This window comes from Staurois parvus, unplaced genomic scaffold (genome assembly GCF_062004578.1).
Source record: "Staurois parvus isolate SC_StPar_1 unplaced genomic scaffold, SC_StPar_1.0 ptg001627l, whole genome shotgun sequence".
NCBI classification, from domain to species: domain Eukaryota; kingdom Metazoa; phylum Chordata; class Amphibia; order Anura; family Ranidae; genus Staurois; species Staurois parvus.
The window spans coordinates 474,507-497,509 of NW_028319423.1; the positions used below are offsets into that span (position 1 = coordinate 474,507).

Here is a 23,003-nt window from a genome sequence, read left to right on the forward strand (position 1 = left end):
ACCACCAGTCTGGGGCCCCTACCGGGGTCAGGCCATGACCTAAATTCAGTTTGAAGCCAATACAGCACCTTGAAAAAAAGTCTTCTTCCCCCATGAAATGTTCCCCATGTTGTCATGTTACAATGTATCCCCCTCCCCTGAAATGTTCCCCATGTTGTCATGTTACAATGTATCCCCCTCCCCTGAAATGTCCCCCATGTTGTCATGTTACAATGTACCCCCCTCCCCTGAAATGTCCCCCATGTTGTCATGTTACAATGTATCCCCCCCTCCCCTCCCCTGAAATGTCCCCCATGTTGCCATGTTACAATGTATTTATTGGGATTGGATGTGATAGACCGACACAAAGTGGCACATAATTGTGAAGTGGAAGGAAAATGGTTTCCAACATTTGTGACCAATAAATCTATGAGAAGTGTGACGGCATTTGTATTCGGCCTCCCGGAGTCATTACGTTGTAGGACCCCCTTTGGCTGCAATTCCAGCTGCAAGTCTTTTTGTGGATGTCTCTTTGCACATCTAGAGAGGGACATTTCTGCCCATTCTTCTTTGCAGAATCGCTCAAGCTCTGTCAGATTGGATGGAAAGCATCTGGAAACAGCAATTTTCAAGCCTCGCCACAGATTCTCCATTGGATTTGGGTCTGGACTGTGACAGGGCCATTCTAACACATGAAGATGCTTTGATCTGAACCATTCCATTGTAGCTCTGGCTGGATGTTTTGGGTCGTTGTCCTGCTGGAAGGGGAACCTCCACCCCAGTCTAAAGTCTTTTGCAGACTCTAAAAGGTTTTCTTCTAAGATTTCCTTGTATTTGGCTCCATCCATCTTCCCATCAACTCTGACCAGCTTTCCTATCCCTGCTGAAGAAAAGCATCCCCACCACATGATGCTGCCACCACCATGTTTCTCGGTGGGGATGGTGTGTTCAGGGTGATGTGCAGTGTTAGCTTTCCCCCACACATAGCATTTTGCTTTTAGACTAAAAACTTCAATTTTGGTCTCATCTGCCCAGAGCACCTTCTTCCACATGTTTGCTGTGTCCCCCACATGGCTTCTCGCAAACTGCAAATGGGACTTCTTATGGCTTTCTTTCAACAATGGCTTTCTTCTTGCCACTCTTCCATAAAGGCCAGATTTGTGGAGTGCACGACTAATAGGTGTCCTGTGGACAGATTCTCCCCCCTGAGCTGTGATCTCTGCAGCTCCTCCAGAGTTCCCATGGGCCTCTTGGCTGCTTCTCTGATGAATGCTCTCCTTTCCAGGCCTGTCAGTTTAGGTGGACGGCCATGTCTTGGTAGGTTTGCAGTTGTGCCAAAAGAGACTCTTTCCATTTTCAGATGATGGATTGAACAGTGCTCCGTGAGATGTTCAAAGCTTGGGATATTGTTTTTATAACCTAACCCTGCTTTAAATGTCTCCACAATTTTATCCCTGACCTATCTGGTGTGTTCCTTGGCCTTCATCATGCTGTTTGTTCCCCTAATGTTCTCTAACAAACCTGAGGGCTTCACAGAACTGTATTTATACTGATAATAAATGACACACGTGGACATTTTTTTTTTTACTAATTAGGTGACTTCTGAAGGCAATTGGTTCCACTAGATTTTAGTTAGGGGTATCAGAGTAAAGCGGGCTGAATACAAATGTACGCCACACTTTTTACAGATTTATTTCTAACAAATGTTGAAAAACATTTATCATTTTCCTTCCACTTCACAATTATGTGCCACTTTGTGTTGGTCGATCACATCCAATCCCAATAAAATACATTGATGGTTTTGGTTGTAATATGACAACATGGGGAACATTTCAAGGGGAAGGAAGACTTTTTCAAGGCGCTGTATAGAAGTAACACACAATTGGCCAAGCGTCAATGATCCAGCCATGCAGAGACTATTGGACCCAATGACCTTCTATATGTCCAATAACCCAAATCATCAGCCAGGCTGGCAGACACAGCCCCCTGCGCTCATAATGAGCAAATATTCAATCTTCTGCCAAAAGCAAACAGCAAATGTTACGATCATAGAATAGTAATCACGCCCCGGCATGCTCTGCCAGTAGTGCCATGCCAATGGGATGCCAAAATGTAAAAAAAAAAAAAAAAACTAAACATAAGGAGGAGCACCATACTAATGCTGCAGTACCAGAAACAGACAGTGCAAGCAGGAGGAGAGGGTTCATTGTTGCATTAGTACAAGAGGTAAAGAATGAGGATAAATGGCAGTTACCTATCATTATATTAGTATAGGAGAGAAGTAATAAGGGTAAACGGCAGTTACTTATTGTTATGTTAGTAAAGAACAGTTGAGATCAGAGTAAGTTGCAGTTGTTACAATAGTACAGAAGAGAAAAGATTATGGTAAGTGGCAGTTGATCATTGTTACATTAGTGAAGAAGGGACAGGATGAGGATAAGCAGCACTCTTTAGTGTTACAATAGTGCCAAAGAGAGAGAATGATAAGTGGAAGTTCCTTAAAGTGACATTAGTACAGGGGGGAAGCATTCTTCATTATTGTTACATTAATGCAGGAGTGAAAGGATCAAATTAAGTGGCAGTTTTTCATTGTTACATTAGTACAAAAGGGAAAGGATGAGAGTAAACGGCAGCTCCCTACTGGTATATTAGTACAGGAGGGAAATTATAAAGCTAAGTGGCAGTTGCCCTTTGTTACATTAGCACGGGAGAGAACGTATGAGGGAAAGTGACAGTTGCTGAATGTCATATTAGTACTGAAGGGAATGGGTGAGGGTAAGTGGCAGTTCTTCATTGGTAATCAAGTACAGGAGGAAATGGATAAAGGGAAGAGGCAGCTGCTCAAAGTTACATTAGTACAGGAGGGAATGATAAAGATAAATGGGAGTTGCTCATTCTTACAACTGTACAAAAAAGAATGGGTTAGAATAAATGGCAGTTTCTCATTGTTATATTAGTGCAGGAGGGAAATGATAAGTCAGTGGCAGTTATTAATAGTCACAATTGTACAGAAAAGAAAGGGTTAGAGTAAGTGGGAGTTGCTCATTATTACATTAGTGCAGGAGGGAACGGATGAGGGTAAGTGGCAGTTCCTTGTTGTTACATTAGTACAGGAGGGAACAAAGGCATGTAATACCAAGGAAATGCCACTTACCTTAGTTCAGGAGGGAACAGATGAGGGTAAGTGGCAGCTCCTCGTAGTTACACAAGTAGAGGAGAGAACGGATGAGGGGAAGTGGCAGTTCCTTGTTGTTACATTAGTACAGGAGGGAACAGATGAGGGTAAGTGGCAGTTCCTCGTTGTTACATTAGTACAGGAGGGAACAGATGAGGGTAAGCGGCAGCTCCTCGTAGTTACATAAGTAGAGGAGGGAACGGATGAGAGGAAATGGCAGTTCATTGTTGTTACATTACTACAGGAGGGAATGGATGAGGGTAAGTGGCAGTTCCTCGTTGTTACATTAGTACAGAAGGGAACAGATGAGGGTAAGTGGCAGTTCCTTGTTGTTACATTAGTACAGGAGGGAACAGATGAGGGTAAGTGGCAGTTCCTCGTTGTTACATTAGTACAGGATGGAACGAAGGCGGGTAAGTGGCAGTTCCTTGTTGTTACATTAGTACAGGAGGGAACAGATGAGGGTAAGTAGCAGTTCCTCGTTGTTGCATTAGTACAGGAGGGAACGGATGAGGGTAAGTGGCAGTTCCTCGTTGTTACATTAGTACAGGAGGGAAAAGATCAGGGTAAGTGGCAGAGTGGCAGTTCCTCGTTATTACATTAGTACAGGAGAGAACAGATGAGGGTAAGTAGCAGTTCCTCGTTGTTACATTAGTACAGTAGGGAACGGATGAGGGTAAGTGGCAGTTCCTCGTTGTTACATTAGTACAGGAGGGAACGGATGAGGGTAAGTGGCAGTTCCTTGTTGTTACATTGGTACAGGAGGGAACGGATGAGGGTAAGTGGCAGTTCCTCGTTGTTACATTAGTAGAGGAGGGAACGGATGAGGGTAAGTGGCAGTTCCTCGTTGTTACATTAGTACAGGAGGGAACAGATGAGGGTAAGTGGCAGTTCCTTGTTGTTACATTGGTACAGGAGGGAACGGAAGAGGTAAGTGTCAGGCACAGACTTCCCCTGTTTAAGAAGGTTGCTCCGGCTCACCCTTTGGGCAGAGAGGGACGAGACAGAATTGGGAAACGTTGAAAGGAGAGAAGAGAAAGAGATTTCTGAGGCCCATCCACAGGAGCAGGAGGAGGATCAGGGGGGTCTCTGAGGACAAAGACATGCAGAGGTGAGGAAGAAGAAAAAAAAGAATGCCAAAAGGATAGTTTACAGTGCCTTTATGTCGCGCTTGTTATATGTATCAATGGAAGCGAATAGAGATGGTTGTGACAGATCAAAGCCTTCCGAACTCTGCAGGCAGCATTAATTTTGTCTCGGCGCGATGCAAGGCAACACTAATGCTGCAGTGTGAACACCTCCATCCACTCCCTATGTAACTATTTTGAGTGCTGTTGGTGGTCACAAAGCAGTACAAACCTGACCCAACCACCTATTTTCAACGCCTGTGTGAAAGTGCCATTAAAATGCTATGCAGGCTTAAAAAAAACAAAAAAAAACAAAACAAAAAACAGTGATGTATGGATGCCAAAGTGAAGGAACTCATAATAATCAGTTTTAATGAAGACAAAATCAGTGACAGCAGAATTCTGATTGGTTACTTATTACTGTGCTATATACAGTGCGTCCAGAAAGTATTCACAGCGCTTCACTTTTGCCACATTTTTGTGATGTTACAGCCTTATTCCAAAATGGATTCAAATCATTTTTTTCCCTCAACATTCTACAAACAATACCCCATAATGACAACGTGAAAGAAGTTTGTTTTGAAATTTTTGCAATTTATTAAAAATAAATGAAACAAAGCCCATGTACATAAGTACTCCCAGCCTTTGCTCAATACTTTGTTGAAGCCCCTTTAGCACCAATTACAGCCTCAAGTCATTTGGAGTATGATGCTACAAGCTTGGCACACCTATTTTTGGGCAATTTCTCCCATTCTTCTTTGCAGTACCACTCAAGATCCATCAGGTTGGATTGGGAGCGTCGGTGCACAGCCATTTTCAGATCTCTCCAGAAATGTTCAATAGAGTTCAAGTCTGGGCCACTCCAAGGCATTCACAGAGTTGGCCCGTAGCCATTCCTTTGTTATGTGGGCTGTGGGCTTAGGGTCGTTGTCCTGTTGAAAGTTGAACAGTCGCCCCAGTCTAAGGTCCAGAGTGCTCTGGAACAGGTCTTCATCAAGGATGTCTCTGTACATTGCTGCATTCATCTTTCCTTCGATCCTGACGAGTCTCCCAGTTCCTGCCGCTGAAAAACATCCCCACAGCATGATGCTGCCACCCCCATGCTTCACTGTAGGAATGGTATTGGCCAGGTGGTGAGCAGTGCCTGGTTTCCTCCAGATATGACGCTTGGCATTCAGGTCAAAGAGTTCAATCTTTGTTTCATCAGACCAGAGAGTTTTGTTTCTCATGGTCTGAGAGTCCCTCAGGTGCTTTTTGGCAAACTCCAGGCGGGCTGCCATTTGCCTTTTACTGAGGAGTGGCTTCCGTCTGACCACCCTACAATACAGACCTGATTGGTGGAGTGCTGCAGAGATGGTTGTTCTTCTGGAAGGTTCTCCTCTCTCCACAGAGAAACGCTGCAGCTCCTTCAGAGTGACCATCGGGTGCTTGGTTACCTCCCTGGCTAAGGCCCTTCTCCCTCGATCGCTCATTTTGGCTGGGCGGCCCGCTCTAGGAAGATTTTTGGTGGTTTCAAACTTCTTCCATTTATGGATGATGGAGGCCACTGTGCTCATTGGAACCTTCAATGCTGCAGAAATGTTTCTGTACCCTTCCCCCGATCTGTGCCTTGATACAATCCTGTCTTAGAGGTCTACGGACAATTCCTTGGACTTCATTGCTTGGTTTGTGTTCTGACATGCACTGTTACCTGTGGGACCTTCTATAGACAGGTTTATGCCTTTCCTAATCATATCCAATCAACTGAATGTCCCACAGGAGGACGCCAATCAACTGAATGTCCCACAGGTGGACGCCAATCAACTGAATGTCCCACAGGTGGACGCCAATCAACTGAATGTCCCACAGGTGGACGCCAATCAACTGAATGTCCCACAGGTGGACGCCAATCAACTGAATGTCCCACAGGTGGACGCCAATCAACTGAATTTCCCACAGGTGGACGCCAATCAACTGAATTTCCCACAGGTGGACACCAATCAACTGAATTTCCCACAGGTGGACACCAATCAACTGAATTTCCCACAGGTGGACGCCAATCAAGTTGTGGAAACATCTCAAGGATGATCAGTGGGAACACGATGCACCAGAGTTCAATTTTGAGTGTCATGGCAAAGGCTGGGAATACTTATGTACATGTGGGCTTTTTTTTTTTTTCTTTTTTTGATAAATTGCAAAGATTTCAAAACGAACTTCTTTCACGTTGTCATTATGGGGTATTGTTTGTAGTATGTTGAGGAAAAAAATGAATTTAATCCCTTTTGGAAGAAGGTTGTAACATAACAAAATGTGGCAAAAGTGAAGCGCTGGGAATACTTTCTGCATGCACTGTACATTGGTCAAAGTCTGAATCTAGAGCCCAGTGGTGTGTATGTCCGTTTAACAAAATAAAGTCTCCTCTGCTGGGGTTTGTATGAGGCTTGGAGACAGCCAGCTCTTCATAGTGACACAGGGACCAGCACAGATGCCCCAGAGAAAGAGGCTCCCTTATACAGGAGGCAAGAACCTGTCTACAGAGGGAGGGGGAGAGAGAGACATGTGGCTGCCAAACCAACAAAGGCTCTCTGTCCTGCACTTCTGACATCTGTTTACATACAGAACACGTGGGATCTATAGAGACAACAGCTGCTGGCCGCAATAGCAGTCACATAGGCCGTCACCCTGTACCTAAGCTGGGTATACTCTAACAGAATTTTGAATGATGATTTGTATGAACATTTTCAGAACATTTGACCTTCATTCAAAGATTGTTCAACATTTCCTTAGCTTTTAACAATCAATTTTAGAATGAATGAATCTTACTGAATGAAAACCACATCCTGTACACTGTAAAAGATGGCCATACATGGATAGAAAATTGAATAAAAATTTGAGTTGGCAAAGCGATCGTTTCGCTTTTCATGTAGGCAGTGTGCTTGCTGTGACGGTCTATTTCCATTTCAAGATAAAAAAATGAACAATGTGTTGGAAAATATTTTTTGGAAAAAATTTCTATTCGTTTGTAGGTCAATCATTCAAAAAAAAAAAAAAAAAATTAAAGTGGTAGTAAACTCCGATTTTATTTTTACCTACAGGTCAGCTTCTAATAAAGCCTACTTGTAGGTTAAAGGAATATCTCCTGAGCATGCACAGTTTAGGAGAGATCCAAGGGGGCAGCAGCCGATGCGGTCCGTGGTGCATACTCTCTGAAGTAACGGCATACCCGTTCCGATTCTTCAGAGCTCTTTGCCACAGCTCGCATGTGCGTAGGAGTGACGTCATCGAGGCTCCGCCATTCAAGTGGCCTCAGTCTGCGAGAAAAGAACAAAACAGAGTGCACTCTCCTCGTGCATTATCGTGCTAGTAAGAAATTCATTATAAAAATACAAAATGCATACTCACAAGCCAAAAAGGTCATAAAAACACAGACAGAGTCAAAAGCTGCCAGTCATGGGCAACATAGGTCCTCGGATAAAGTGCTAATGCGTTTCAGGAGTTGAACTCCCTTCCTCAGAGCAATAGGGTTTTTATCTATTTGGCTTGTGAGTATGCATTCGTATTTTTATAATAAATTTCTTACTATCGCGATAATGCACGAGGAGAGTGCGCCCGGTTTTGTTCTTTTCTGCTAGTATCAAGATTCCCAGATCTATCAAGGGCGACACCTCAGCATATATATATATATATATATATATATATATATACACATATACACACATACACACACACACACACACACACAAACACACACACACACACATACACAGTGGGGATCGAAAGTTTGGGCACCCCAGCTAAAAATTTGTATTATTGTGCATAAAGAAGCCAAGGAAAGATGGAAAAATCTCCAAAAGGCATCAAATTACAGATTAGACATTCTTATAATATGTCAACAAAAGTTAGATTTTATTTCCATCATTTACACTTTCAAAATAACAGAAAACAAAACATGGCGTCTGCAAAAGTTTGGGCACCCTGCAGAATTTATAGCATGCACTGCCCCCTTTGCAAAGCTGAGACCTGCCAGGTGATGTCAATCTCAAAGGTTTTAAATGCCCAGACTCATCTGACCTTGCCCCAACAATCAGCACCATGGGTTCTTCTAAGCAGTTGTCTAGAAAACTGAAACTGAAAATAGTTGACGCTCACAAAGCTGGAGAAGGCTATAAGAAGATAGCAAAGCGTTTTCAGATGTCAATATCCTCTGTTCGGAATGTAATTAAGAAATGGCAGTCATCAGGAACAGTGGAAGTTAAAGCAAGATCTGGAAGACCAAGAAAAATATCAGACAGAACAGCTCGCAGGATTGTGAGAAAAACAATTCAAAACCCACGTTTGACTGCACAATCCCTCCAGAAAGATCTGGAAGACACTGGAGTTGTGGTACACTATTCCACTATAAAGAGATATTTGTACAAATATGGTCTTCATGGAAGAGTCATCAGAAGAAAACCTCTTCTACGTCCTCACCACAAAAATCATCGTTTGAACTTTGCAAATGAACATATAGACAAGCCTGATGCATTTTGGAAGCAAGTTCTGTGGACCGATGAGGTTAAAATTTAACTTTTTGGCCGGAATGAGCAAAGGTACGTTTGGAGAAGAAGGGGCACAGAATTTAATAAAAAGAACTTCTGTCCAACTGTTAAGCATGGGGTTGGATCAATCATGCTTTGGGGTTGTGTTGCAGCCAGTGGCACAGGGAACATCTCACAATAGAAGGAAAAATGGATTCAATAAAATATCAGCAAATTTTAGATGGTAACTTGATGCCATCTGTGAAAAAGCTGAAGTTAAAGAGAGGATGGCTTCTACAAATGGATAATGATCCTAAACACACCTCGAAATCCACGGGGGATTACATCAAGAGGCGTAAACTGAAGGTTTTGCCATGGCCTTCACAATCTCCTGACCTCAACATAATTGAAAATCTATGGATAGACCTTAAAAGAGCAGTGCGTGACAGACAACCCAGAAATCTCAAAGAACTGGAAGACTTTTGTAAGGAAGAATGGGCAAAGATACCTCAAACAAGAATTGAAAGACTCTTGGCTGGCTACAAAAAGCGTTTACAAGCTGTGATACTTGCCAAAGGGGGCAGTACAAGATATTAACTCTGCAGGGTGCCCAAACTTTTGCAGACGCCATTTTTTTGTTTTCTGTTATTTTGAAAGTGTAAATGATGGAAATAAAATCTAACTTTTGTTGACATATTATAAGAATGTCTAATCTGTAATTTGATGCCTTTTGGAGATTTTTCTATCTTTCCTTGGCTTCTATATGCACATTAATACAAATTTTTAGCTGGGGTGCCCAAACTTTCGATCCTCACTGTATATATACAGACATACATACATACACACACACACATACATACATATACATATATACATACCATACACACACACATACACTGCATGTTGAAATGCGTTTTTTATATATTACAAAATATATGAAAAATATTTTTAAAAATATATATTTTTTAAATATATTCTTCAGATTTTTTTTTTAACATATAAAAAAGTAATTTTAACATATATTTTTGTATATATTTGTAAATGCATTCCAAAAATGTAGATTAAATGTATTTTTAAAGACATACAGTATATTTGAAACAGTATTTTTAAAAATATTTTTCATATATTCTGTAATAATAAATCATTTCAGCATACAGTATATATATATATATATATATATATATATATATTTATTGAAATATATTGAATACGGCCAAAATTGTAGTATTTCACGTATATGTCAATATATTTGGGAAGAATAATTTTAAAATATATTTAAAATATATTTTTCTTCCATGTGGGATTAAAGGATATGAAAATAGGAGGGCTTGGCAACCACCGCGGGTGCCACCGCCGGCAGTTGGGGGTGGGTGCTCCTTCAGAAATAGCCAACCCAGATCACTTTTATTAGAAAATCCTTCCCCAGCTGTTAAAATTGATACCAGGTTTGCTTTAACTCCTTGTATACCAGGCTGGTGTTGGTAGACAAGGGGTTAAGGAAGTGGCGGAGCCAGGAAGGGGCCCCAGGTCCCCGATACATGGAATGCGGAGGAGACAACTGAAATCCCCTGGGCTGGGGGGGGCCCGTGTACTCACAGGTTGCAGTTCATTCTGTAGAACTTGTGCCGGGCCACGCACATCCTCCACACGTATTTGGCCGTTTCCATGTCTTCCTAAGAGAGCAAAAACAGGAAAAGTTATTGGAAAAAAGGAAACGTGGATCATCCAACATCCTCTAAAACCGAAGCACAGTCCGTGAGACCTGCCAGGTAATCGGGCCGTGCCAAATTCAATCCTTAAAGGAACACTCTACTAAAAACTGAAAATTGAACCATGAGATGCACAGTGGGAGCACACCCATCTTCTCAGTACTACGTTTATCATCTTGCTATTACTAAAGGTCACCAATCTACCCTCCCTATATACTGGAGGTCGGGGAACCCCTACATGTGACACAGGACAGGCATTCCCACTGCACGCTCATCGTTTCTGACATACAGAAATTATCAAGCATCAGCATTTCAGTTTTAGGTCCTTCTAACCGTCAATCAGATTCTAACCTGCTTTGGTATTCTAAATTTGGATTGGTGATTGAGAAAGTAGAGGAAGAAGTTACACAGCACAGGCAACAAACAATTCACTCCCAGTAACCATGGGGGGAACGCTGTGGATTCTGGCTGTAGGGGATTATAGAGACACAGTAAACCTCAATTGGAGATTCAGACCAAATCCGCTAAATACATTCCAGGTGCGTGAAATCAAAAGGCGTTCAATGTTTAAAGACTTATGCCGGCCATAGATGGGTCGAAAATCAGCCGATTTTTCGTCCGGAAAAAGAAAAACGGCCGATTTTTGTACCGTTAGTGGGTTAATTGGTCGGTCGTTTTTTGCACATTTTTTTTTATCAGTCATGTTGGAAAATTCGCTGCCGATTTTCCCGGCAATGATGGGGGAAGAGGAGGAGGAAGAAGAAGAGGAGGAAGAAGAAGAGGAGGAAGAAGAAGAGGAGGAAGAAGAGGAGGAAGAAGAGGAGGAAGAAGAGGAGGAAGAAGAGGAGGAAGAAGAGGAGGAAGAAGAGGAGGAAGAAGAGGAGGAGGAAGAGGAAGAAGAAGAAGAGGAGGAAGAAGAAGAAGAAGGAGGAGGAAGAGGAAGAAGAAGGAGGAGGAAGAAGAAGAAGAAGAAGAAGGAGGAAGAAGAAGAAGAAGGAGGAAGAAGAAGAAGAAGAAGAGGAAGAAGAAGAAGAAGAGGAAGAAGAAGAAGAAGAGGAGGAAGAAGAAGAAGAGGAGGAAGAAGAAGAAGAAGAGGAAGAAGAAGAAGAAGAGGAAGAAGAAGAAGAAGAGGAAGAAGAAGAAGAAGAGGAAGAAGAAGAAGAGGAAGAAGAAGAGGAAGAAGAAGAGGAAGAAGAGGAAGAAGAAGAGGAAGAGGAAGAGGAAGAAGAGGAAGAGGAAGAGGAAGAGGAAGAAGAAGAAGAAGAAGAGGAGGAAGAAGAGGAGGAAGAAGAGGAGGAAGAAGAGGAGGAAGAAGAGGGGGAAGAAGAGGAGGAAGAAGAGGGGGAGGAGGAAGTCTGCTATTAGATTTTATATGAAAAAGTCTTGCGGTTGCAACAAAGAAGTCTGCTATTAAAGTCTTGCGTTTGCAACAAATGTATCCATTTGTATCCAAATAAAAAGATTGTAATTCAAATAATGTATTTGTATTGCTGTCACATTGTATGGTGTGCTCCCCCGTCTCTGCAAGGGACAGAAGTTATGGGGTTAATGCCGGCCATAGACGGGTCAAAAATCGGCTGATTTTTTAATGTTGGTGGTAACGTCGACCGATCGAACAACCGATTTTTTGTTTTTAATTTTGAAAAATCAGTCGATGTTCGACACATCTATGGCATCTATGGCTCATACACGGGTCAGATTTTGAACAAATTTTCTTTCGAAAACCAGAAATTTTGTGCATTTTGACAAGGCTGTCTTAATGCATGGGTACCCCTGGGTACTGCCCAGGGGCCCCAGGTGCATAGAGGCCCCATGAAAATCTTGCATTACATTATGCATGCCAGCTGTCCCAGATTTGCCGGGACAGTCACTCTTTTTACTAAGCTGTCCCGGGATGGCCTGAGCAGCATCCCAGAACCTGTACTGTACCCTCCTGATCCCTGTACTGTGCCCCTCTGCCTCCCCCCATATGGTGTGTACATTGGGGCAGGCAGAGGTATCCCTAGGGTTGGTGTCACCCGGTGCGGTAACACGTGGTGTCACCCCTCCAGAGAGGAAGGAGCGATGCACTGGTAAAATGAGTATCCCTTGAAGATATGTATCCCCTGAAGCAACTGCCTATGTGCCGGTTTCAGGCCGAAGAAGCCGATCTCTGACTTTAGCACAGGGCTGGCGATCGGCTTCTTTGGCCTGAAACCGGCACATGCGCAGCTGCTTCGGGGGATATTCATTTTATCGCTACACTGGGGTGGGGGCAGCTGTCACTGTGCCGGCATCCTGCTCCTGCACCCCCTGTGATGGTGTCGCCCGGTGCGGGGGCAGCTGTCACTGTGCCGGCATCCTGCTCCTGCACCCCCTGTGATGGTGTCACCCGGTGCGGCCTGCACCCCCCTAGGGGAGGCTGGTAGGGGCCCCAGCGCAATACTTTGTCCAGGGGCCTATGATGTGCTATTAAGATGACCCTGCATTTTGTAATCTGGTGGTGCCCCATTGATTTTGAAATCCGACCAACCAATCCTTCAATTTCACCTCCTGCTGCTAAAGAAAGGAAATTTTCATGTCCGGGAATCTTCTTTTCTTCCCAGGTCAAAGCTCATGTTCATTTCTTTTTCGATTGTATTTCTGGCATGATTCTCCCATCATGGATTAGAAATTCGTTAGATTTTCAAAAAATTGTTAACATGCCGATCATTCAAAATTCGATGGCCGCACAAAAATCAGCCGATGCTACTAACCAATGGTGCAAAATTTGACCAAAAATTCTTAGTTAAAACGGTTCTAAAGGCTCAAGACTTTTTACCTTTTTCATTCTTTGCATAAAAGGTAAAAAAATACCTTCTGTGTATAGCGACCCCCCCAGAGTCCTTACTTGAGCTCCCTCTGATCCAGCGATGTTCTCCACAGCCTCTGCTGTCTGGAGACTCTTCCTTCTCATTGGCTGAGACAGCAACGGAAGCCCATTGTCAATCACAGCCAGTAAGCCAATGAGGAGAGAGCGGGGGCCGGCCGAGCCGCAGCTCCTTGTGTCTCATGGACGTATAGAGCAGCAGCTCGGGGATGAGCACGCAGAGGTGCCCCCAAGGCAAGCAGCTTTTCCTGGGGGCACTGCTCGAGGAGGAGGAGCCAGGAGGACCGGAGGGGACACGAAAAGAAGAGGATTGGGGCTGCTCTATGCAAAACCACTGCACAGAACAGGTAAGTATAGACATGTTTGATATTTTAAAAAGAAAAAAAAAAAGCTTTAGTGTCACTAAGATTTTCGACAGAAAATTCGATCCGAACTCCATTTATTTAAAACGGCAAAGGAATTTTTTCACTAAATTAGTCTCATATATGGAGAGAGACATACAAAACATGAACTGCTCACCGTCTGAAACTGGATAGTTTCCTCCTTGTTAGCCAGCTCCAAGGTAAAAAACGATTTGTTATGAGACATATTAGCAATGTCCACCCACCTGCAAAAAAGAGAATTGGAGACCCATGAGATTCAGCAGGGAAATTATTTTACCCCATGCAGATTTTGTACGTTTGCCCACTTACAAAGAAATGAAGGGTGTACCATTTTTATCATAGATGTATTTTAAATGATAGAGACAGAAGATCAACCAAAAATCCAGAAAAAACACACAATACAAATGTTATAAATGGAGTTGCACTTCAGTGAGTAAAATAAGTATTTGATCCCCTACCAACCAACAATAATTATGGCTCCCACAGACTGGCTCATGTGGTACACAGATCAGCCCTGTCAATCTAAGAAGGTGCTCCTAACGACAACTCGTTATGTGTATAAAAGACACATGTCCACAAAATCTTTCTTCCATTCAAACCTCACCACCATGGGCAAAACCAAAGAGCTGTCAAAGGACAAGAGGGACAAGACTTTAGACCTGCCCAAGGTTGGAATGGGCTACAAGACCATCAGCAAGAAGCTTGGTGAGAAGAAGACAACTGTTAGGGTGATTATTCACAAATGGAAGAAATACAAACTAACCATGAATCGCCCGCGGCTTAGAGCTCCATGCAAGATATCTCCTCATGGGGTAAGGACAATCATGAGAAAAGTGAGGCATCAGCCAAAGAACTACACGGGAGGAGCTTGTGAATGATCTCAAGGCAGTTGGGACTACAGTCCCCAAACCAACCATTGGTAACACAATACACCGCCATGGATTGAAATCCTGCAGCACCCACAAAGTCCCCCTCCTCAAGAACGTACATGTACTGGCCCATCTGAAGTTTGCCAATGAACATCTAAATGATTCAGAGAAGTATTGTAAAAAAACTGTGGTCAGACGAGACCAAAATTGAGCTCCTTGGCATTAACTCGACTTGCTGTGTTTGGAGGAAGAAAAATGCTGACTATGACCCTAAGAACACCATCCCTACAGTCCAGCACAGAGGTGGAAACATTATGCTTTGGGGCGGTTTCTCTGCTAAAGGTACAGGCTGACTTTGCCACATTGAGAAGCCAATGGACGGGGCCATGTATTGTAAAATCTTGCAAGAGAACCTTCTTCCCTCAGCCAGAACACTGAGGATGGGTCATAGATGGATCTTCCAGCATGACAATGTCCCAAAACATTCTGCTAATGCAACAAAGGAGTGACTCAAGAAGAAGCTGGTCATCCCCTGTACCGGTTTCGGCAGTCTCTGGTCATCCCCTGTACCGGTTTCGGCAGTCTCTGGTCATCCCCTGTACCGGTTTCGGCAGTCTCTGGTCATCCCCTGTACCGGTTTCGGCAGTCTCTGGTCATCCCGTACCGGTTTCCGCAGTCTCTGGTCATCTCCTGTACCGGTTTCCGCAGTCTCTGGTCATCTCCTGTACTGTGTCCGCAGTCTCTGGTCATCTCCTGTACTATGTCCGCAGTCTCTGGTCATCTCCTGTTCTATGTCCGCAGTCTCTGGTCATCTCCTGTACTGTGTCCGCAGTCTCTGGTCATCTCCTGTACTGTGTCCGCAATCTCTGGTCATCCCCTGTACTGTGTCCGCAGTCTCTGGTCATCCCCTGTACTGTGTCCGCAGTCTCTGGTCATCTCCTGTACTGTGTCCGCAGTCTCTGGTCATCTCCTGTAGTATGTCTGCAGTCTCTGGTCATCTCCTGTAGTATGTCTGCAGTCTCTGGTCATCTCCTGTAGTATTTCCGCAGTCTCTGGTCATCTCCTGTAGTATTTCCGCAGTCTCTGGTCATCTCCTGTAGTATTTCCGCAGTCTCTGGTCATCTCCTGTACTATGTCTGCAGTCCATTGGTTCAGAATATTTTTTTTCCTGTTTTTCATCTCTAAAATCTAGGTGCGTCTTATGGTCAGGTGCGTCTTATGGAGCGGAAAAATACGGTATTACAAACATGAATAGAAATCACAAAATGTTTCCAATGATTGCCTGCTTTCAACTTCCCACCATGCAGTGTGACCCACAGTTCTACAGGTGATAATACAAACTGCCAAAATGTATGAACACCTGACCATCACACCTATACAAGCTGGTTGGACATCCCATCCCAAAACCATGGCCATTAATCAGTACTGGGACAAGTTCATCTAGCGCCCAGGGCAAGTATGTAGAACGGCACCCCCTCCCCCATTGTTAATGCATGCCATAGAACGGATTTACTGCCCTGTGTCCATTCTCTACCCCCTTGCTCCGCTGTGCCCAGGGCAGCTGCCCTTCCAGCCAACCCCTTGTCCCTTCCCTGCTATTAATATAGAGTTGGCCCCTTTGTGGCTAAACCATCCTCTAATCTTCTGGGAAGGCTTTCTACAAAATTTTGGAAAGTGTCTGTGGGAACCTTTACGCAATTGGGAGGTCAGGTACTGAGGCTGAATGAGGAGACCTGGCCCACCACTGGAGTTACAATTCATCCCAAAGGTGTTCAGTAGGGTGCGGTCAAGGCTCTATGCAGGACACTGGAGTTCCTCCACACCAAACTAGTCAAACCATGTCTTTATGAAGCTGGCTTTGTACACAGGGGCACAGTCATGCTGAAACATAAAAGGTCCTTCTCCAGACTGTTACCATAAGAGTGAAAGAGCGCAATTGTCTACGTATGCTACAGAGCAGTGTTTCTCAACCTTGTTTTAGTTAAGGCATGCTTTACAATTATGGCCAGTCTTGAGACACTATGTTCTAAAAACGTTAAAAACTATTCTAATAATTTTATATTATGCAGCAACATCCATAAAAGTAGGACACCCAGCGTCAGAGGTGATTGTATTTGCTTAGCAAGAATAACTTTTGCACACTGGTACTGACTAGTAATCCAATGTTTCTCCTCTCCCTCCGTTTTTCTCAGCTCATGTGACCCCAGTGCTGATGGAGAGGGGAAGGGAAGGATCAAACAAGGATGTTGTGCAGGCAACTGACATCCTCCTTATCAACTGATGTTATTGCTTTTCAGGATGGAAACCTGTGACTTTGTGAAGCTAAAAGGCAGGCTTGTTCCATCCACTGACTTGTATATAAGTTTTGAGCAATTTTTTTTTTGAGGCAGCCCTGAAGAAACCTCAAGGCACCCTGGTTGAAAAAGAGAGCACGAGTGTCAAACTGGCAGCCCTCCAGCTGTTGCGAAACTACAAGTCCCATCATGCCTCGGCCTTTGGGAGTCATGCTTGTAACTGTCAATCTTGCAAGGCCTCATGGAACTTGTAGTTTGGCAACAGCTTGAGGGCTGCCAGTTTGACACCCATGTTATAGAGTATGTACAGCCATGTACTTGATTTTATGACCTGGTTTTGGAATGGGACATCCGACAAGCTCATATATGTGTGATGGTCAGATGCGCACAGACTTTAGATCAAACAGTCATAGCTTGAAGGTTTACCGGAATAAAACAGGTGGACGGCCATTTTTGTGTCTCACAAAGATCCCGTTCAGACAGGCCCCGATGGAGAGGTCAGTACCTTGACTGTCCTAGAAACAAGAAGAAAAAAAAAAAAAAAAGTGTCACACCGACCAGTAAAGATTCACAATCATAAAGTTATCGCAGTTCTATAGTGGAAGCTTCTACCATGCAAGAAACAATTGGTGGTAGACCTAGGGCAGGGCCTGTAGACCCTAAGGCGGCGCCTGTAGACCCTAAGGCGGCGCCTGTAGACCCTAAGGCGGCGCCTGTAGACCCTAAGGCGGCACCTGTAGACCCTAAGGCGGCGCCTGTAGACCCTAAGGCGGCGCCTGTAGACCCTAAGGCGGCGCCTGTAGACCCTAAGGCGGCGCCTGTAGACCCTAAGGCGGCGCCTGTAGACCCTAAGACGGCGTCTGTAGACCCTAAAACGGCGTCTGTAGACCCTAAAACGGCGTCTGTAGACCCTAAAACGGCGTCTGTAGACCTAAGACGGCGTCTGTAGACCTAAGACGGCGTCTGTAGACCCTAAAACGGCGTCTGTAGACCTAAGACAGAGCCTGTAGACCTAAGACAGAGCCTGTAGACCTAAGACAGAGCCTGTAGACCTAAGACAGAGCCTGTAGACCTAAGACAGAGCCTGTAGACCTAAGACGGAGCCTGTAGACCTAAGACGGAGCCTGTAGACCTAAGACGGAGCCTGTAGACCTAAGACGGCGTCTGTAGACCTAAGACAGAGCCTGTAGACCTAAGACAGAGCCTGTAGACCTAAGACAGAGCCTGTAGACCTAAGACAGAGCCTGTAGACCTAAGACAGAGCCTGTAGACCTAAGACAGAGCCTGTAGACCTAAGACAGAGCCTGTAGACCTAAGACAGAGCCTGTAGACCTAAGACAGAGCCTGTAGACCTAAGACAGAGCCTGTAGACCTAAGACGGCGTCTGTAGACCTAAGACGGCGTCTGTAGACCTAAGACGGCGTCTGTAGACCTAAGACGGCGTCTGTAGACCTAAGACGGCGTCTGTAGACCTAAGACGGCGTCTGTAGACCTAAGACGGCGTCTGTAGACCTAAGACGGCGTCTGTAGACCTAAGACGGCGTCTGTAGACCTAAGACGGCGTCTGTAGACCTAAGACGGCGTCTGTAGACCTAAGACGGCGTCTGTAGACCTAAGACGGCGTCTGTAGACCTAAGACGGCGTCTGTAGACCTAAGACGGCGTCTGTAGACCTAAGACGGCGTCTGTAGACCTAAGACGGCGTCTGTAGACCTAAGACGGCGTCTGTAGACCTAAGACGGCGTCTGTAGACCTAAGACGGCGTCTGTAGACCTAAGACGGCGTCTGTAGACCTAAGATAGTATCTGCATTCTTGACCTTCTCCAGTGGTGACAGCTTTCGAGAACTCTGCAAATAAAGTTATTCTCCACAACTAACAGGTGTCCCCCCATTGCAATGCAGACCTGCCGGGTGGCGAAAAGGTGTGGCCAAGTCCCAAGCCCCTCCCTTTCTGTACATCGACCTGCATTCAGATATCCAGCATATAAATTGATCTACAATGCTAAATTATCTTAATGAACACATTTCCATCTCACAACAGGATTTCCCAGATTGTAATACAAGTGGTGCCGGCTCAGTATGCTGTCACTTTGTACAGCACTACAGAAGATGTTGGTGCTATACGGCGATCAATACTTAGAATAATCTGTGTCAGGCATACAATTGTACAGAATTTGTATGGCGGAAAAAAAATCAATTGTTTATGAGTGCAGCGTACATCTGTCTTACATGAGGTGCTTCGGTCCTGCATGTTCCAGCATGTCGCCGTATGTCACAATTTGGGGGGGGGTTTACTAAGGCCCCTTTGACACGGGTGTTCAGTTTTTTGTTGGAAAAAACGTGATTGAACTGATGAAAAAAACGGGGCAGTTCATATCAGTTTACATCCATTTTTAATTTGATGCAGCCCAAGATGAATTGGCGTTTGACAGCTCTGCTCTACATCCACTTACACCTCCACTGTCATAACTGCCACTCACAACTCTACTGTCACTCCTATATCCTTCATACACGAGGTGCTCCATTCCTGCAGGTCACCTCAAGTCACCATATGTTGTTATACCGTCCTATGAACGGTCAGTCTCTTGCACTGATAAGAAAATGCTTAATAAAAGAATTCCTGGAAGTATTTTTCTGGCAGAATCTATAAAACAAGGACAGCGCAATGCCGATCAGAAACCTCTCTGCTGCAATAAAGTAATCTAATAAAATAATATTTGTATAAATATGAGTGAGATCAAAGAGAAAACCTCCGCTTTATAGAGGCCATCAAAACGTCACATATCTCCAAAGATTGGATGAAAGGATTAACATTTGTCTGGCTTCATGTAAAAACGATTTTGGAGGTGTAGCGCAATGAAAAATCACAGTATCACCCGATAAAGACTTGTTATGGCACAGCGGCGGGTGTATTGAAGATAAAAGGTAGATATAAATCAGTACAATGTCATAAGGTCCTAACCTCCCTAGCGGTCTGATTTTGTCAGTATTTCTGTGCTCAAAGCGGTACATTTTTTTGCATGGAAATATGTATTATTTTTTTTTTGTAGGCCTGTAATTCTTAGAAATAACTCACTGAAATCTGTCCGAACAAGAGTCTAGTAAACATCCCGGGTAGGATAAAATTTGAAACACGAAATCTTAAATTATAATATAATAATCATAAAAAATAATATAATAATAATAAATGTAATTCAATAATATAATCAAACCAAAAACACTGAAATTTGTAATATAGCGCCAAGTTCGCACATCACTGAGCAAAGTCGTAGAATCGTTTTCAGTGTCTGATGAGGAATTTCCCCCACGAATCATTATCACTCAATTCTGCAAGTGGTTCTGATTTACTATCGCTGTTCTCTAGCCGGTCTAAAACCGCGTCTGACCTAAAGGGACGCTATTTGGACGCCATGGACGTTTCTCAGTTTCCAGGCAGAAAGAACAGTAAAAATGCAGGCAGGGCGCAGGACAAAGCACTCGGGACAAAATGTATGTGAAATGGTTTGATACAGGAATGTTATACTATGTGATTTTAGTGTATTTAGTGAATGTCACTTTTAAAATTTTTGAATCTCCCACCAGTTCCGTCCCCCGTACGTCTCGACGTCGCAGGGAACGGAACCAAGGAGACGGATGCCGGCATCGGCCGGAGGACATTACAGGGGACACTGCAGGGGGACATCGCGGGAGTGCAGGACAAGGTAAGTGATCGAGAGATCCCGGAGCAACGCTGCAGTGTATTCCCGAGTGTAGCTCGGGGGGGTTACCGCTTCTGGTACTGAAACTTTACCCCGAGCTACACTCGGGAATACCTCGGGGGGGAGGGGGGGTGTTTGGGTAATTCCCTACATACACTGTATATAAAGAGATGGGTATTACAGTTTGTAAAAGCCGAGATAAGATGATTACAAAGTAACTCTTTATATTCCCGTTACCTCTTTCATGGATTACCTTGGCGGGGTAAGTTTCCTCTCCATAATTTTCAAGGCGCTCAATCTCCTGCATGTACAACAACTCCGCCTCGGGTGGAGACAGACCCCTGCCGATGACACAAAGATACACAATGAATGTCCGATTCCAACACACATGGAAGATCATTTCATGAAATACTAGACAGTATAACATACAGGTTATGGGGAAAAGGGACTAGCACGGGTGTCAAACTGGCGGCCCTCCAGCTGTTGCCAAACTACAAGTCCCAAAGGCCTTGCAAGATTGACAGTTACAAGCATGACTCCCAAAGGCAGAGGCATGATGGGACCTGTAGTTTTGCAGCAGCTGGAGGGCCACCAGTTTGACACCCCTGAAGCAATCAAAAAGCCCCCCAAGCAAACCGTAAAGTCTTCCTAAAATAAAAGGATATTCCTATATCTCATTTCATCACATTCTGTATCTTAAAACAAGAGGATTGTTTATCATTTTTGTACAGTGGGCGGAGCCATGCAAATCATTCCGTTATGCTCTGTCAGCCAGATGCATATCTTTATATAACATCTGTCTGTGTTCAGTGGTGTATTTAGATTGTGTGCTGCCCTAAGCAACACAAAAATTGTCTGCCCCCACGGACACCGACCAACACCCCCCACTCCCTTCCGTGGAGGAAGCCTCCCGACATTGACCAACAACATGCCTGCCTCCCACCTGAAAGAGCTTTCCACTACCCCCCCCCCCACCCCACCCCCCAGTGATAGAGAGAAAGACACTCCTCTTCATCTCCGGACATCCCCAGGAATGAGAGTCAGGCTCTACATACACCATTAGGCAACCCGCAGCCTCTCTCAGATCCCACCTGGTTCCCATGGAGCACTTGTCCCTTCTCTCATCCCTTCTTCTGGGGAAGGGGGGTGCTGCCCCCCTGAAAAATGCCGCCCTAGGCAAGTGCCTTATGGTAAATACGCCCCTGTCTGTATTGCCCCACTACAATCAAATTCATAGTTTCCTTCTCTGACTCTTATTTCCATTGCACAACTCTAGATCTTGTTCAGAAATGGTGGAAAGTGAGATGCCAGACTAAAACTGCTGCAAGTCTGGGGGCTGAAACTCAGTCTATGGAGGGGACGCATGGAGTGAGACTTTGCATAAGGTTTGCAGTCTATAGATCATTCTGAAAAGATTTACTTGTGGTTCTGAGGCTTCTACAAAGCATACATTGGGTATGTGACAACACATGAGAGCACCTCTAACAGCTTAGATCAGTTATCTGCAAACTATGGCACTTTGCCTACCTTTGTCCGGCCCTTGGGACACTATTCTTCTCACCGATATGAGACATTATTCTGCAAATTGACATCAACAATGTGGCACCATATCTCCCACTGATCCCAACAATGGAACACTATGCCTCCCAATGAAACCAACGATGGGGCACTATTCCTCCCACTGATGGGGCACTATTCCTCCCACCGACGCCAATGATGGGGCACTATTCCTCCCACCGACACTAAAGATTGGGCACTATTCCTCCCACCGACACCAATGATGGGGCACTATTCCTCCCACCGACACTAAAGATTGGGCACTATTCCTCCCACCGACACCAATGATGGGGCACTATTCCTCCCACCGACACTAAAGATTGGGCACTATTCCTCCCACCGACACCAATGATGGGGCACTATTCCTCCCACCGACAATAAAGACGGGGCACTATTCCTCCCACTGACACCAATGATAGGGCACTATTCCTCCCACTGACACCAATGATGGGGCACTATTCCTTCCACTGTAAAATATATATATACATATATATATATAATATTCTCTACATAGAAATACACCATTGGTTCATATAGTGAACTCGGTGTAGTTATTCCCCCTGAGGTCATCGCAGAGGACAAGGGGGCACTCTTTACATCTGGAAGAAAAGAAATGTAATCTCCAAACACGGAAAGTTGATCCAGGGAATATCCGATTTGCCTCTCGGGGGATCAGGAAGGATTTTTTCCCCAGCAGGAGCATATTGGATCGTGCTTTGCTGGGTTTTTTTGCCTTTCTCTGGATCAACTGTGGGTATAGGATAACTTTTTTTTTTTTTTTTTAAAGGTTGAACTAGATGGAATTTTGTCTTTTTTCAGCCAGACCAACTATGTAACGATATATATATATATTTTGTTTTTCTTTTAGG

At 44.4% G+C, this 23,003-nt stretch overlaps 1 protein-coding gene across 2 annotated transcripts in view; it reads right to left on the reverse strand.

Moving 5' to 3' along the window:
• Positions 1 to 23,003, reverse strand: part of PTPN21 (protein tyrosine phosphatase non-receptor type 21) — a 109,780-nt gene that overhangs the window by 28,992 nt on the left and 57,785 nt on the right. Inside the window, exons 7-11 of one of the 2 annotated variants that reach the window (XM_089663112.1) lie at positions 20,831 to 20,918; positions 17,307 to 17,395; positions 13,854 to 13,941; positions 10,374 to 10,450; positions 4,136 to 4,243 (exon numbers count right to left, since the gene is read on the reverse strand). In XM_089663112.1, coding sequence (XP_089519238.1) covers positions 4,136 to 4,243; positions 10,374 to 10,450; positions 13,854 to 13,941; positions 17,307 to 17,395; positions 20,831 to 20,918 — 450 coding nt within the window. The remainder of the gene's footprint in view (positions 1 to 4,135; positions 4,244 to 10,373; positions 10,451 to 13,853; positions 13,942 to 17,306; positions 17,396 to 20,830; positions 20,919 to 23,003) is intronic. The other variant, XM_089663113.1, reaches the window with a different exon arrangement.